Raw genomic sequence first — 15598 nt, 5'->3', positions numbered from 1 at the left:
CTAGTTTCATTTTCTCCCTGTGCCCGATAAGTGAGGTGAAAGTTAACTGCTTGCTTTGGCTGAAGCCACAGGCAGTGTCCGCTAAGTCACGTACAGCTGGGCGAGACCTGCTTCAATGGGCCTTTTCCTTCTCAATGAAACATCCAAGAGGGGGGAGATGAAAGATAAATGGGAAAAAGGGCGGAAAATGAAAAAATTGCTGACTTACTTTGTTCCTATTCCGTTTGTAAGATTATGACTTTGTGGGCGTGTGTACTGGTGCAACAAAGCATATCACTTTAGACCTCCTAACCTGACTCTTGGGTGGTATCCATTTCATCACACGCTATGTTCTAGGAAGGCATAAGAGCGCGTGTGTATGCAATCATGCAGCGTGACATAGCACAATACCCATTCCCTAGCCAAAACATAGAGGGTGGGACACACACTGGCTCTGTGGTAAATGTCACATACTCCTCACCAAGGGGACGTGATTTTACACACTCGTATAAGGGATAGGGTGCGTCCTTCATGTTCCCTATTTTCCTAAACTGGCACGGGGGTTCAGGTGGCGAGTGCAACATGCTCATCTGCATGCATGATGCACTGCAGACATCAGTCTCATCTCACACTGCATTAAGTCATGATCAGATGTTTAGCAAGGAGAGGAGACAGATAATAAGGTTTAATAAGGTGCAAAGAGGGGAGGGGTAGTGTGCTGAAAAGTGCAGGAAAAACGTGACCGAGAGAAAATGAAACAAGCTGCTTAGGATGGTTGTAGACAGACACTGATCATTACTTATTGATTCTATTTTAAATGTACTGGATGTCAAGTCACTTAAGTTTAGTTACCTACTTTTTAAAGATTCACCCTTTTGTGGTACCGATTATTTTTTAATTTTTGGATATGCTTTAAGCTTTAATTTCCTTTTTTTTAAGAGGCATTTTTCATATGATAAACTCCTATGATATGCAGTTGGCATATGTGGTGTTTGAGGTATTTCACGACATAATATGTCATTTTAAGAAATATAATATTTGGACATGCCTGGGTAGAAGACATAAAAACAACTCAATGTAAAACAGTTATTTCTGAGTAGATACAGTAAGGTTTGCATGACATAAAAACAATAGCAGACTTTGACCAAATGTGCAGCCATAAACGACAACGCCATGACACATGAAAAGTACAAAGTGTGATATAAAAGAAAATGATATAAAACTTCCTTTTCAAAATGAATGATCATCTGTCTGCAGACCTGCTTTCATGTGACTGACTTAGAATTCGGGCATAGATACTATCAAGAGCTACTGCATTCCACAGACAACAATGACATAAAACACAATGACATGTGGCATTTATATAAGGTGTTTTAATTTGGCACAATACATGTGTTTGTGTTTATCTGCTTCAGGAGAAACATTTTTACTTTTTTATTAAGTATTATCAGTGTTTGTATTCCTTCTTTTCAGAATTAATATGCTACATCCTGAACTTTAGAGTTTAAACTTTAAAGGATGTTGGATTAAGTTGATGTTCCTAACTTCATAAATTGTACTCTTGACTTCTTTTCTTGAAATGGCCAATAAATAAGCTTATGCCTTATCTTGGTTTACCTTGTCTGGTCTGTACCTTTTTGTTATTTTAAGCCCTAACACATGCTACCCAATGCATTTTAACACAACAGTAGATGATAGTGCTACAAAATATTTAGCAAGGAGTGAATAAAAAAGGTATGAACATTACACTGATTTGAAAATGATTTCCTCTTCAATAGACATTTCTATTGGATCTTTGCTTGTTTATTCATCTGTATTGTTCCATTGTGACTTTCTCTGACTTTTGTATTCTACAAATGTAACTTAATTACAGGCTCCAGTAATCCAAGAGGGTGGGAGGAGAAATTTGTGTTTGAAATTCCAAAGAGTGACTAGCAGAGGATGGTGAATGTCAAGACTGACTGCAAAACCTTCTCCATATTTCTGCACCTGCTTCCAACAGAAAATGTTGTACCAATCAAGACTTGCCACTGCTGCCCTCTTCCTTTCCTCTCTTAGTGTTTGATCGTGACACTCTTCACCTCAGTAAAAAAGTGGTAGGAATCTTTCCCTCCCTCCCTCCCCACACCAGAGTTCTTCATCCCTCCAAACGGCAGGTTCAGATCTCTCACCAGCCAGCAGTTGGTCCACACCAGACCCGCCTGTAACCGCTTTGCCACCCGGTGAACCTTGCCCACATCCCGGGACCACACGGTGGCACCCAGACCATAACGCACGCCGTTACCCTTGGAAACAGCCTCATCCTCTGTGTCAAAGGGGCTGACACATGTGACAGGGCCGAAGATCTCCTCCTGCATGACGCGGGAGCTGTCAGATATGCCTGAGATGACGGTGACGGGCATAAAGTAGCCGTTGGCATTGCGCTCAGGGAGGCTCAGCTGGTCAACACCCTCACCGCAGTGGATGACACCGCCTTCAGATTTGGCGAGTGCTACGAAGCTTCGGACCTGGGGATCAAGACAAAGAGGGATTTCAACTTAAGGTATTGTAAAGAACTTGTTTTCAAATGGTCTTTCACATAATTTGACACTTTATTTCATCACCTTCTCCAGGTGCTCTTTGCTGATGAGTGCTCCGTTGTTGTTGCTGGGGTCAGAGGGCACACCCGTCTTCCACTTCTTAGCTGCAGCCACAAACCTTTCCAGGAACTGAGAGTAAATACTCCTCTCGACATAAATCCTACTGGTGCACAAGCAGATTTCTCCCTGAGAAATGGAAGGAAGGGGGGAAGTTGGAGGGTTTTGTTTGAAGCACTGACTGTTCTGAACACTGTTTTCATGCGGCTACCTACAACAAAATATGGGCCGTGATCTCCCCCACATGGGTAAATCATGTCACTGCATCCTCATCACATGCAGACATAACAGCTCTGTTCACACAGATAACAGCATGCATTTTATTGACATTAACAATAAGAAAAGGAATAAAGCTAATCTTTACTTTTGCAGCTCTGGCAAAAACAAATATACAAGAGCTTTAAAGATTAAAACACAGATAGGATTAACCTGCTGGAGGGCCCCTGGGAAAGTATAAGCCCATATGCAGTCCAAAACTGAAATTAAGTTATTCTAAAGTTTTCTTTTGACACATGAACTATCTTAAGGGGACGGTTTCAAGATGAGGAAATTAAGTAGGTCGCACCCTTGATGGAAAAGACTGACATATTGGGAAATATGCCTATCTGCTCTTTTACTCACAGTTAAATATGAAGCTACAGCCAGCAGCTGGTTAGCGTAACATAAAGACTAGAAATAAGAGAAAACTGCTATCCTAGCTCTGTCCAAAGGTAACTGCCTATTAGCCCCTCTAAAGCTCACATATGAACATGTTATTGTGTGTTAAAACTGTACAAAAGCTAAGCTAGGCTAAGCTGACTGACTGCCCACAGCAGTTTCATATTTACAGTACAGAGTATGAGAGTGGTAGAAATATTCCTATCTAACTAAGTGTATTTCCCAAAATACTATTGTAAATAAACTATTCCTTTCACATTTCAGTTGATATGTGTTTTGACAAGAAAAAATCTTGACTCAAGGCCCATTTGCTAGCTTTTAACTGACAAATTCCAACTGACAACTACAACTGACCATGAGATGCATGTGGCTGAAAAATACTGAAAAAGCTATTAAATGGATCTTGGATCTTTTTTAACAAATTATTTTACTCTGAGTTGATATGTGCTTTATGGATCGTATTGCCAAAAACAAATGTCTATAAAATTAGCACAAAACATTTCACCCACAATAATCTTGGAGGTTTTGGGGTCCCTGGTAAGCCCTCCTGCCAGCTTTGATAATAACCCTTACAAGAGCATGTAAAATAAAAAAAACAACTATAAAATTCTTTATCTTCTTAATCCTAAATAGTCTCTTAAAAGATTCACTAAAACTCTCTGCCTACCTGATTGGAGAAGCTGGAGCGAACAGTGGTCTCGATGCATTGGTCCAGGTCTGCATCAGCAAAAATAAGGGCAGGGTTTTTACCTCCCAGCTCCAGTGAGAGCTTCTTACAGTAGGGGGCGCTCCGCTCTGTGATGTGCCGGGCAGTTGGCGTGGAGCCAGTGAAGGAGATCAACGGGACATCAGGATGGCCAACGAGCGCGTTTCCTGCTCTCGGGCCAGTGCCAAATACAATGTTGACTACTCCCGGAGGAACCCCTGCAGAGGTAAACAGTTTTATGTATCCATCATTTGTTTCTTATTACTCATGTTTAATACAGGTAAAAATGTTTTAATAGAAATACTTTAAAGTGAAGAATCATGTCTATGTGTAATGATTCATGAGAGAATTAGAGAAGCGGATTGTTATTGCATTGTGGGTGCTGTAGTCCTACCGGCCTGCTGCATCAGCTTGCACATCATCCAGGCGGTCACGGAGGTCATCTCACTGGGTTTTGCTACCACTGTGTTGCCTGTAGCGATTGCAGGTGCAATCTTCCAGGTAAGCAGGTACAAGGGGAGATTCCATGGGCTGATCAGACCGGCTACAAAGACAACAACACAATTTAAAAATACAGAAAGCACAAATATAATCTTTACAGGTTTTAATGCAAACACTGAGCTCTCACCCACTCCCACAGGGCAGCGGATGGTGTAGTTCAGGCAGCCCATGTGGTCCATCTGGCTGCAGTCTGTGGTGTGGTGCTGCACCGAAGACGCAAAGAAGCGGAAGTTGTGCACCGATCGGGGAATGTCCACAGTCCGTGCAAATGTAACCGTTTTACCTGTAATGTTACACCAAAGACGGAGAAGCGATAAAGAGCAGAGAATGATACATCACTGATTTACTGATGTACTGTGTTTGTGTTTTTATTTAGGTTATGGGCATTCTGTTTAAATATGCATTAGTTCTACAAAAACACCAAGATAACAGATTAACCATGCAACACATTTTGTGTGTTGAAACACTAATCAAATACTCATATTAACTTTCCTCTAGCAATATTATCAGGTCAAAATGTCCCTTTCACCCACACTTTCTGTTTGTGACAAAATATCCCAAAAATCAAATGGCAGGATTTCCATAAACGCTGTGAATGATGGCGGTCTCAGAAATAGAATAGAAATCCTAATGTTTTTCATGACCTGCTGATCTCTTGCGTGCTGCAAAACTTTTTATCTGTACTGTGCATTAGAAATATCAAAATTGCCATGAAATTTACTTGAGCATTCACAGGGCGTGATCCCTGTTTATTTTAGCTTTCTTTTAGAGCCACTCTCAGGACAATTGTCAGCTTAGTGCACAATATATATAAACATAATTTAATACATAGAGTACTTAGTAGTACTTTCATGATCTTGTGGTTTTAGTGACCCCATGCCAGCACCCTATTTCATCTGGCATCATTTGTAATTACAACTACTGGTACATCTGGTACAAGCCAAAAAATAAATAAAAATGATCAGTATATTGTTGGCTCTGCCCTGCACTTTTGAAGCCAGCAGCCCCTTGTTACTACTAAAAATAAATCCTGACCCACTGACCCACTGATAACCTGACAGACTCTTGGGAGAGGGTTGATACAACAGTCTGATATTAAACAGTGTAAGACACCTTGGTCTTTGGACTCTGCTTGGACAAACTCCTCCAGGTGGGCTTCCAACAGGTCGGCCAGCTTGTTGAGGACCTGTGCTCGCTGCTCCGGGCTGCGGTCAGACCAACCAGGGAAGGCGTCTTTAGCAGCTGCCACCGCTGCCTCCACCTGCAGGCAGTAAAGCTCAGAGATTAGCATATTGGCGATACTTACACTACATCAGCGGTTTATTATTTATTTTACATAAAATGACATGTTATCTATATTTCTTGTGAAATACTGGATTCCTTCACATTTTATAGCTTCTAAAAATCCTTCAGATTAAAACTTTAGGAAGAAAAAAACAGTCTTAAACTTAAACTCACATCATGTCCACACCGAGGCCACAAGCTGTGCACAGAGGTGCAGAAGTACATTGTATATTGTCTGTGTGTACACTTTTATAATGGCTGGAAATTTTGATTTCACAAAATACTACAAGAACAATAAGTAATAAATGATCAATCTCACCACTGTTAAGCACAAAAAACTAAAGTTTATAATTGACATGTGATATGTTTAATGATTACGTGACTGTTGACTCAGTAAAGAGCAAAGTACCTCTGTGACCATGAGCTCAGTGCAAGTAAAATCTGGTTTAAATACACTAACAGCTCTTATAATGAAATGCAATCCAGCACGATACCCCTGCAATAAAGGCTACCCTTTTGTACAAATTATGAAATTGAGTTGAATTGAGACATCAGATTTTAAAAAGGTCTCAAAAATTCCAACATTTGTCAAACACAGGTCAAATGCACTGAAAAAAAAGGAATAATACATCTGACCCATTCAAGCCCTACAAATACTTCCTTACATTTGTGCTACACTGGTGTGAAAACCTCAACAAAATGTCAACATCACAGCTTCACAAATGTACTGTAGCAGGGTTTTTGCAGAAAAGAAAATCAACCTGCCCTATAAGGTCAATGCACTTGCATTCACTCTCAATACTAATTATGTCTGTGCAGAGAAAATACCAAATGCATAGTGCAATGTAATAATAACCATATTGTAATTGTGGATGTCCCACCTCCTCCTCGCCGCTGTCAGGTACTTTGCAGTAGACCTCTCCGGTGGACGGGTCGTAGGAGTCAATGTGACTCTGACAAGGCACGAACTTCCCTCCGATGAAGTTCTCCAAAACCAGGTATGAGGTCTTCGACATGGTTGTCAACCGATGCTACCAAACCAATACGACACAGTGAAAACGACAGAAGGCTGCTGCAGGCGCTGTCTCCAGTGGTGTTAATCAAACTGCAAAGTCAAGATAACGTGGCCTTCACTGATCCTCCCACATTTCACAATAAAACACAGTATGGTGACTGGAGCCAATAAGGTCACAGCACTGGTTGTTTGTAATCAAAGTTCTTATAACTATAGCACGTGCTAATTGAAAATATAAATGAAGCTTTATAAAGCAGTTGTATGAAAGAATAAGGTTCATTTTTACCACTTTAAGTTCCACCCTTTAAAAACACCACTGCAAGTAATAGACCTTCATTCAAAACCACATTTAGATCATGACAGTGCAAAAGTAATCTACATACTGTTGTCCTGGAGACATGTTTAGATGCTTGTGGTGCCTTTAGTACACAACCGTGTGTCAGTTTTAGTAAGTGATGATTCAGGAAGGCAGATTCAGGTGATTAAGCCACAGCATTACTCATCCATTTACAGAGAAAGCGATTCATCATCAAAGTATGGGACACTAGACTTGAAGCATCAACAGTTCTCATCATCGTCCTCCTCTTAGCTCTTCTAAATTCCTCAGAGGTCAGGGGTCTGTAGTCCAAAACACTTTCAGGCTTTGTACTTTGTCCAAGATGACTGACACATATTTGACTGCAGGATTTTTTTGTATTTCTGTGGCAGAACACTTGAATGCATGTGTTCATCTTCATGTAAATGACTGTAGAAATTGCATGTTACTGAACGCTGCCATCTGTGGTGGCTGGGGGACCTACAGACTTGTATGTGTGTGTGTGTGGTGGCAAGTCCTCTTTATGAGGCTTCTGACTAACAGTAACAATGACCAACATGGAAATGTGTAAAGCGTGTGCGAGTCAGTGTATATTTGATCCCACTGTTCTGTTTCTTGGGTCTAAAATGACTTGGCAAGATTTTTCCGACCTTTGCCCCCGTCACGTTACATATAATTTTTCAATGTTTGTGACTGACGCTATGACAGCTCAGGCAGCAACTAGAGCAGTGAGTCATTAAGTTGAATGAATAACAATTAGCAGTATGCACCTTTAATTGATTGATCAAAGAGGAGAGAATCAAGTTAGTATATATTGCAGGGTTACTGTATCGTGTTGCACACAGTTTGTTTTTCACAACTAACCTTTGGACAGCTTTCATGCACAATTACCTTCCTGTGTTTGTATGCAGGAACTGACTGTTTCTCAGATACAAAAATCCTAACCTTTGTCACACCGAAACGTTATCGAAGATCTAACCCGGAAACCTTCACAAATGCAAACACACAATCTGTCACCGTTTGCATTGTAATTCGTTCTTTTACTTCAATTTACCACTATTTTGTTCTTTTAATGTGTGTACCGTCCTCCCCACAGGGTGTCACAGTTCTGTTTTGGTGAGTGTAGGGCTTTTGCAGACAGGCGGGGCACCCTCATTTTCTCACGATTCATAATCGAAATAAAAATCAATATAATTCTTCAACAAAGCTTAAAGTAAGCTCCACAGAGTTTATTTTGGATTTATAACATGTCTTCATTTAATTTATTTATAATGGAAAATATAAAAGCATATTTGATTGACTGCAGTTCTTTCTCTGTCACTCTGGAAAAAGATGGTAACGCCTTTAAGCTGCACAGATAAAATAAAAGGCAAAAAAGTGTTTGTCTTAGGATTTAATTCCTTTCACTCTTTCCATTGACTATTCGTTAATTAAATTCCGAACTCCTCTGATGTTTTGTTCTTTCTCACAACACTTGTTCCTTGTCTTTCCGCCATCTCAACAATTCCGGAAAAAAAACGTGTATAACTGGAAGTGCTGAGCAACTTTGCCCACCGCAATTTCGCATGCATGACCTTGGCGTCCGCAGGTAGAAACTGAAAAAGAAGTTTACTTCAAGTGTAGTAAGCCTTTTTTAACTGTGCAAAGTCACACTCAGTGGCGGCATTAGTGAGATGTGTGTTTTGTGGTGCTTTCCACTCCAACGGGAACAACCCCAGCTGTGTCACTGTCAAACATGACGGGAAATGATCACCTCTACATTTTCACTTCCTACTTACTTGTATGTATTTTGATAGATACAAAAGCACAGTGTTTGCTGGCCTGCTAGATGCTAATTTTCAGACTGTATTACCATAAACTTGTCACAAAGCTTTAAAAGTTTTCTTTTTAGTTGGACAGAAAGGGACACTTCAAAGTCGCTGAAATCAAAACTCAAACCACATGTTGCTGATGTCATGTTCATTTTTGTGCCATCTTCCTTCACACCATCTTCAACCAACATGTCAGAATTTACACATGGAGAAACAGAAACACAGCTCCTCCACTTAGCTGAGTCTTTGATAGAAAAAAAATAAACACAGATCGGCACTTCAAACAAATTCCGGTGCTTTACTGTAGAAGCATTTCAAGTATCATTTGTTAACATAAACGAGAATTCTGTCTCTTTATCCAGAGGGAGGCGTTTTTAACATTTGAGCTTCCCTTTTTTGTTCACAAACTACTCTACCCTGGTTAGAGTGGACCTTGCCCCCTTAGCTATGTAATCTGAGATGCAAACATTCTTAAAGTAAAAATAAAACACTATAAAAGGTTTTGCCTTTAACTCGTGCATTCTTTCGTTTCTGTCTAAATTTAAAATTTTGTAATTTCAGGTCAGCGGTTTTGAATAAGACAGCCTTATTATGGAAAATGTTAGTAAATCCCAGCCATATGTTAACAGCAAAAAGCAAATGGTTTTATATTAACAGCTCCAGTTAAACTATCTGCACTGGTTGCTCCACCAGGATTCTTTCTTTTTCAGCCAAGATAAATAATCCGTAGCTCCTTCAATGAGAGTACAGTGAAATTAATCACTGTGGAAATCTCAGCGTGTTAGGATTGTCTATGTTATTGATTTGGCTTTAGCAAATGGTGAGTTGAGAGCAACAGGGTTTTACTAACTGACGAAGGGTCAGACAGGATGTGTGTAGTAGGGGTAGTTGGGTAATGTGCCTGTTTGAAGGACGCTCAGCATCCTGCCTCACATGGTTGGATTTCTGTGCAGTTAAGTTAGTGTTGATCAGAGCTGTCAGGTGTAGCAGCTGCTGTGCTGGATAGAAAGATGGATGGATGGATGGATGGATGAATGAATGTGACGCTCTGAGTCTCTTGAGGAATTGCACTTCGTCTCTGGCTGCATGCAGTCTCCAGAGCAAGCCTGGCTGGCTCTGTGTCCATGTGCTCTTCATTTTATGATCTGCAGTGAGGAAAAGTCAGAAGGAAAATGACTAAGGATGCTTTATCAAAGAGGGAGAAACAGAACTTCCTCCATAGGATTGAACATGCCAAACAATCTTAATTATTTACTTCACAAAGGCTTAAAAACTGAGAAGTTATATAGAGTAGAAAGGTAAAGGTAAAGTATACACCTCAAGAACAGGATAGTAGTTTAAAACATCAAGCCACTTCTAAGCAATTATACAATCTATTTCTTGGTTTTTACTTTACCTCAGTGACAACCCCCGCAGCAATGGTGGAGCCCACATATCGCAGCATGAAGCGGCCCAGTTCCTTGTAGTCCTTGTACAGTTCTAATGGCACCGGCCTCTGGGTCTGGATCTCCACGATGGCATTCATACCCTTACTCAAACACCTTAACAGGAAGGAAACACAGAAGGAGTAATGATAACATACCCAGGTGGATTTCTATGTTTCAGTTCTTATGAGTACTTATATTCACAATATAAAATGTAATACAAGGCCTCGCCCCAGCACTCACTTTGGTTTTTTCTTGAGGACCTCACCGCTGCTCTTGTGTAGAACGCTTATCAGTTTCCTAATGGTGGCCGGCTCACTGACTGTTTGGTAATGCAGCAATACCTACAAACACACACACACACACACACACACACACACACACAATGAACAAACATGCACATATAATAGAACAGAAACAGAGTTTGTACAAGTCTGTACAACCAGCACACAAGCACCATTAACAAAAAATTGTTTAACTGTGTGAGAGTGTACAGTGTGTTTGCTTGCACTTACTGGGAATCCCTGCGTGATGGGGACCTCGATATTGAAGAGAAGGATTCGGGCTCTGAATCGAGTACAGGCTCGAATAGGCTCCTTCGGATCACAGAACACACAGCCCACGCTGGAAGGAAGCAAGATATCACTAAATATAGCCAAACGTTCACAATCCAAGCCTATACAACATGCATCACCAGCTTATATTAAATGTTATAATGAACAGATTTTTGTTTACTTGATCTTGATGATGTCCATGCCGGTGACTGTCAGGCTGACATGGTCTCCTGCTGCAGCCCAGTCCAAAGCCTCGTCATGCAGGGTTATACCTGTGGTGGAGACAGAGAGTGTAAGTCACACAACTACCACAGGATGGCAGTGTTTGTCACCACTTATTCAACTGTCATCCACATTCAGAGATGACAAAAAGGCGGCCTCAGATGCAGCTATGCTTGAAGCTGGCATTCTGACCTGCAAGATCTGTGCAGTAGTAAACATGTGCAGCAGATACAGTAGGCAAACTATATAGTGCAGGTATAACTACAAGTAATGGCAACAGTGAGACATTATACACAGAATAGAGGGAAGGATGATATCAAAAAAGTGCATACACTATATATCCTTCCAGTTATAGTAATGTGACGTCTGGATGCTGAAACAAATGTTTTCTGAGGTAGTTCCACCCATGTCGTGGGTGTTTGAGTGAGCCTTGTTAGCATATTAGCAGCTATCTCTGGCATGAACAGAGGCAGGTTCAGAGGCACAGGCTTCATGATTTGATGAGACTTTAAACTGAATAATAATTTTCTCACTGTTATCTATAAGACTTGTGACAGTGAAAAGTGGAAAGTCAGTCACCATGCCAGACTAGCAACAATGACACACCAGTGCATACCTTTGACATTGCAGGTTTCATTGGGAGGCATAGCCAGTATCCTGTCTCCAGTCTGAATATACCCGGCCTCAATCTTCCCTGTTACACAGAAGCCTGAACCCTGGTCTGGGAAGAGAAAATGCAATATCAGCAATATCTTACATTTAAAAGAAAAAAAGAGAAATGCAGCTGCAGGCTGGAATTGAACCAGGGCCACTGCGGTAAGGCCTCAGCCTCAGTACATGGTGCATGTGCCCTCACAGGTGAGGTACTGTGGCATCCTTAAGTGACTTTTACCTTTGAACACATCTGAGACGCACAGTCTGAAAGGTTTGTCTACAGACCTCTGAGGGGCTTTGAAGGCATCTGTAGAAGAAAGGAAAAGTACAGAAGAAGAAAAAAAAGAGGAAGAAATCAGTAAAAAAACGGAAAGTCTGATGATCATGATGACCAGTGGCGGTGAATCATTTTCTCTGGTACTGGATAAATACCAAGTAAATAAATCTCCTTACTGGCCATTAGTCTGGATGATCAGCAACTGTATGACTGTCACAATGATGTACAATAAGTACATGTTGCACAAAAGGCTAAAGTTCATAAATAAGTACTTTGGTGAGTCACTGGGAAGTAATATTTCACTCAAAAACTGTGCTTTGAGTATCAAACATTCACTCCCTGTAGGCTTTACAGGTGGCTGTAAAAAGCTTCATGGCTGCAGTCAGCTTGAATTCAGTCTGTTACAATGGTTTCCAATAGTGATAAGTACTTGTATTTAGAGCTGAAAAAAAAGCACTGTAGCATTCGTAGAAACGGCTTAAAAATGTTCCACACTTATGCTTTGTTTATTGCTTAGGCTACCGTTTTAGCTATATGGATAAATATGTTACTTCCTGTGCAGCTTTGAGCATCAAACAGGGCAAAAGCACAGAGCACAACAGGGAAGCAGTGCATTTATCTTAGAACATCTATGACTGGAACATATTGAGCATACCAATGGAGAGCAAAGAAAGTGGCTTACAAAGGACTTTATTTATGCACATTGTCACAGTGCAAGCTTGTCACCACGGAAACTGAGTGAATTCAAAGACACAACTGTGATTCTGACTGAGGCAAGTACAAGCCATTTCTCAACACATTTGATACTTTGGAAGACTTGTAGTGTCAATTTAAAACCACTGAAAGAAGAGTGAGTGATATATCATGGTGGTTTTTTTTCCTTTTTCAGGCCTCAAACATAAAGACGGTTAAGTTTTTCACTAGTATTATTTCTTTCCATGGTTGCTTTTTATCTTTCAAGTTAAAGAAGCTTTTTAATATTCACTAAAAGTTTTAGACTAAAACAGATGCAGTCCAATCAACTTGCACAAAAACCTAAAAATGACAACTGTTCGTTCACACATCTGCAAGAGATCCAGGATGAAAAAAGGCAGCATGAACCAGTGTGCATTACCAATCTGCTCAAGCAGGCTGCGACCAGAATACCAAGAGGTAAGTTGTGACACTGAACTCCTGGTGGTGAGGTTCTCTCCTGACAGGCCGCTGGTAGGGATGTAGAAAACATCAGACTCCTGGAAAAACAAATTAAATCTAAATCAAACAAAAAGAAAAGCTAGAAGATACTTCTTCTTAGCTAAATATATAAAAGTTCATATACTGATACTGATAAAGAGGTTAATATCTTTTAATAAGTTAAGTGGTAAACCCCAGTCATAATGGCTAAATATGGAAAATCTTCTGGGGTCAGGGTTGTGGCCTCTGAGGAGACCTCGCACATATATTATGGGGCTGTCCCAATTTGCATGGGTACTGTCATATGCAGAGATGCTTATTTACTAATTGATAGAATGTATGAAATGTATGGCACAAATAAAAAGTTAAAAAAAAAAAAGAAAAGATGTTGAGAAGCTTAGTGCAAACTCACCTTGAAACCTGCCTGCTTGAGAAAATGGCCAAGTTTGGAAGTGATATCTTGAAAACGCTCTTGTTGCCAGTTCACCTGATTTGTATACACACATAAAAAGGAAAAATACAGAGACAGAAAATTTCCCCTTCAGCACAGATTTGAAATGGAAATGTGTCAGCAAAATGCCAGTGATTGTAGGAAACAAAATCACAATCACACACACAGTTCTCTAAAGCCTTCGTCTCTTAAGACAGAAACATTTAAAGGTCTTTAAAATCTGTAAACCAACAAAAGGGGCCATAATCTGTGAAATGAACCATATTACAGAATATATATGTGCTTTTGCTTAACTGTGTTTTGTGTAACTTGGATCATATCTGCAGGAGTACAGTTAAAGGACAAATGGCTCCCTGATTCAGTAAACCTTCATGTTTTAAGGTTCATTGCTTTCATTTTTTTATATAGTTCACCAGAACAAATATCTTGATTTTTCTAAAAAAGAACAGATTGTATTATAATGTAACAGTCAAATCATGTTGTAAATCTCTAACGTTTCATTAATGTGTAGCAGGTCTGACCTGGTCCATCTTGTTGACAGCTACAGCCAGCTGGGTGACACCAAGTGAACGCACCAACAGGGCATGCTCTCTGGTCTGACCACCCGCTTCGAAGCCTGCCTCGAACTCTCCACGACTGGCGTCCACCACAAGCACCGCCACGTCGGCCTGAAGAGACAACCGAGGGGGATAAGAACCACATGCGTGTGATTCTGCTGAGGCAGACGTGAACTCAGCTCAGCGGGTAATTTAGCAGCTGATTTCCAGTGTTTTAACACATTCTGAGGCTCAAGAGTAGAGTGTCTGCAATGTCAGAAAGCATTTCAAGTCCTACCAAACCATCAAATTAGAAACTTTGTCTTGTGTGCAGGTCCCGCACAGAGGCTAATATATGGAAGAACATAAATTACCTAATAAAATGAATACACTCAATCTAGATGGAGACAATAGGTGAACTCATTTCTTTCTCATCTATGACAAATATTTGTAACTTATAAAAAAGTATGTGTTAGGGTAAAACAGATCATACAAGCTGAAATGAAGCAATATTGGGATTGGTTTCTTTTTTTTAATTGATGAAACACATGCTTTCTCGGAGATAATCACAGACTGAGAAATACGATGTTGAGCCTCAGAGTACAGACTGATGCCTTCGTTTGCTTGCAACAGAAACCCCTTAGTCACTACATGATGAGGCTGAACGTGAGGACAGTCATTTGGTAAAAAGAGAAATTACATTAGTGTCTCAAAACAGAGACAGACAAGCACACCCAAGCCTGCAAAAACACCTTGTGACACCAACACCCAAAACCACGAGAGTTATTTCAATCATGCTGACGGGTGTGGCAAGCGGAGGGTATACTGCAGGAGTGAAAGAACCATTTTCATCAAGCGGAGGTTTGCAAAGTTATAAAGTTGCTTAGTTTCATCGTGAGGATCAACTATGATCATGTTAAAAAGTGAAGCCATAAATCTAGCGAACTGATATATTCAGAACATTAAAGAATATTTTTGTGTACTAATTGTAGACGTGGGAGGCACAAAAATCAATGCTAATCACAATTATACATTAGAGCTGCAAAATATAACAATGTATTTACTTTACACGGTGGTAGCTACCCCCTTTCTCTGTGTGTATTAGCAATGTTGCATATCAAAGCAGATCTGCTTTGTAGCAGTATTGGATTTTTGCATCAATGTACTGAAGTACTTTCAGAATTTTCTAATTTCATTTTATTTATATTTTCTTTTATCTACTCATCTGCATCCTGTTCTTCTCAGGTCTATTTTTGGATGTATTGCAAACACTTTAATCTCCAAGATGGCTCTCTACTCAAAAAGAAAAATAAATGCTAAATAAAAAGATTATTTATGTAAGCAGAATGAGCTGATCTTGCACCACTGTAGTACTTTTAAACATACACTCTCACACACACAC

At 40.2% G+C, this 15598-nt stretch overlaps 2 protein-coding genes across 3 annotated transcripts in view; both read right to left on the bottom strand.

Moving 5' to 3' along the window:
* Positions 1–1798: 1798 nt before the first annotated feature.
* Positions 1799–6913, bottom strand: aldh8a1 (aldehyde dehydrogenase 8 family, member A1). Its single transcript, XM_035678303.1, has 7 exons — positions 6645–6913; positions 5593–5740; positions 4607–4762; positions 4373–4522; positions 3940–4196; positions 2583–2744; positions 1799–2486 (listed from the first exon to the last, which is right to left on the bottom strand). The coding sequence occupies exons 1-7, from the start codon at positions 6777–6779 to the stop codon at positions 2034–2036; spliced, it is 1461 nt and encodes a 486-aa protein (XP_035534196.1). The 5' UTR covers positions 6780–6913; the 3' UTR covers positions 1799–2033.
* Positions 6914–9038: 2125 nt separating this feature from the next.
* Positions 9039–15598, bottom strand: part of hbs1l (HBS1-like translational GTPase) — a 19351-nt gene continuing 12791 nt past the window's right edge. The window contains exons 9-18 of one of the 2 annotated variants that reach the window (XM_035678299.1): positions 14182–14328; positions 13622–13696; positions 13151–13268; positions 11998–12066; positions 11722–11826; positions 11065–11155; positions 10845–10953; positions 10573–10673; positions 10302–10446; positions 9039–10050 (exon numbers count right to left, since the gene is read on the bottom strand). In XM_035678299.1, coding sequence (XP_035534192.1) covers positions 10039–10050; positions 10302–10446; positions 10573–10673; positions 10845–10953; positions 11065–11155; positions 11722–11826; positions 11998–12066; positions 13151–13268; positions 13622–13696; positions 14182–14328 — 972 coding nt within the window. In that variant the 3' untranslated portion in view covers positions 9039–10038. Of the gene's footprint in view, positions 10051–10292; positions 10447–10572; positions 10674–10844; positions 10954–11064; positions 11156–11721; positions 11827–11997; positions 12067–13150; positions 13269–13621; positions 13697–14181; positions 14329–15598 lie in introns of those variants that run through there. The other variant, XM_035678301.1, reaches the window with a different exon arrangement.

This window comes from Morone saxatilis, unplaced genomic scaffold (genome assembly GCF_004916995.1).
Source record: "Morone saxatilis isolate NCDOM2014 unplaced genomic scaffold, NCSU_SB_2.0 Contig7, whole genome shotgun sequence".
Lineage (NCBI taxonomy): Eukaryota > Metazoa > Chordata > Actinopteri > Moronidae > Morone > Morone saxatilis.
Note: the sequence above shows the minus strand (reverse complement) of the source record. Positions and strands in the feature narration are given on the sequence as shown.

Excerpts from the sequence above, each read along its gene's own strand:
- aldh8a1 (XM_035678303.1), bottom strand. The coding sequence starts at position 6,779 with ATGTCGAAGACCTCATACCTGGTTTTGGAGAACTTCATCGGAGGGAAG. Across the intron at positions 4,523-4,606 it reads CCGCTGCCCTGTGGGAGTGG|CCGGTCTGATCAGCCCATGG; the intron begins GTGAGAGCTCAG and ends TTGTCTTTGTAG. Across the intron at positions 4,197-4,372 it reads CAAGCTGATGCAGCAGGCCG|GGGTTCCTCCGGGAGTAGTC; the intron begins GTAGGACTACAG and ends TTACCTCTGCAG.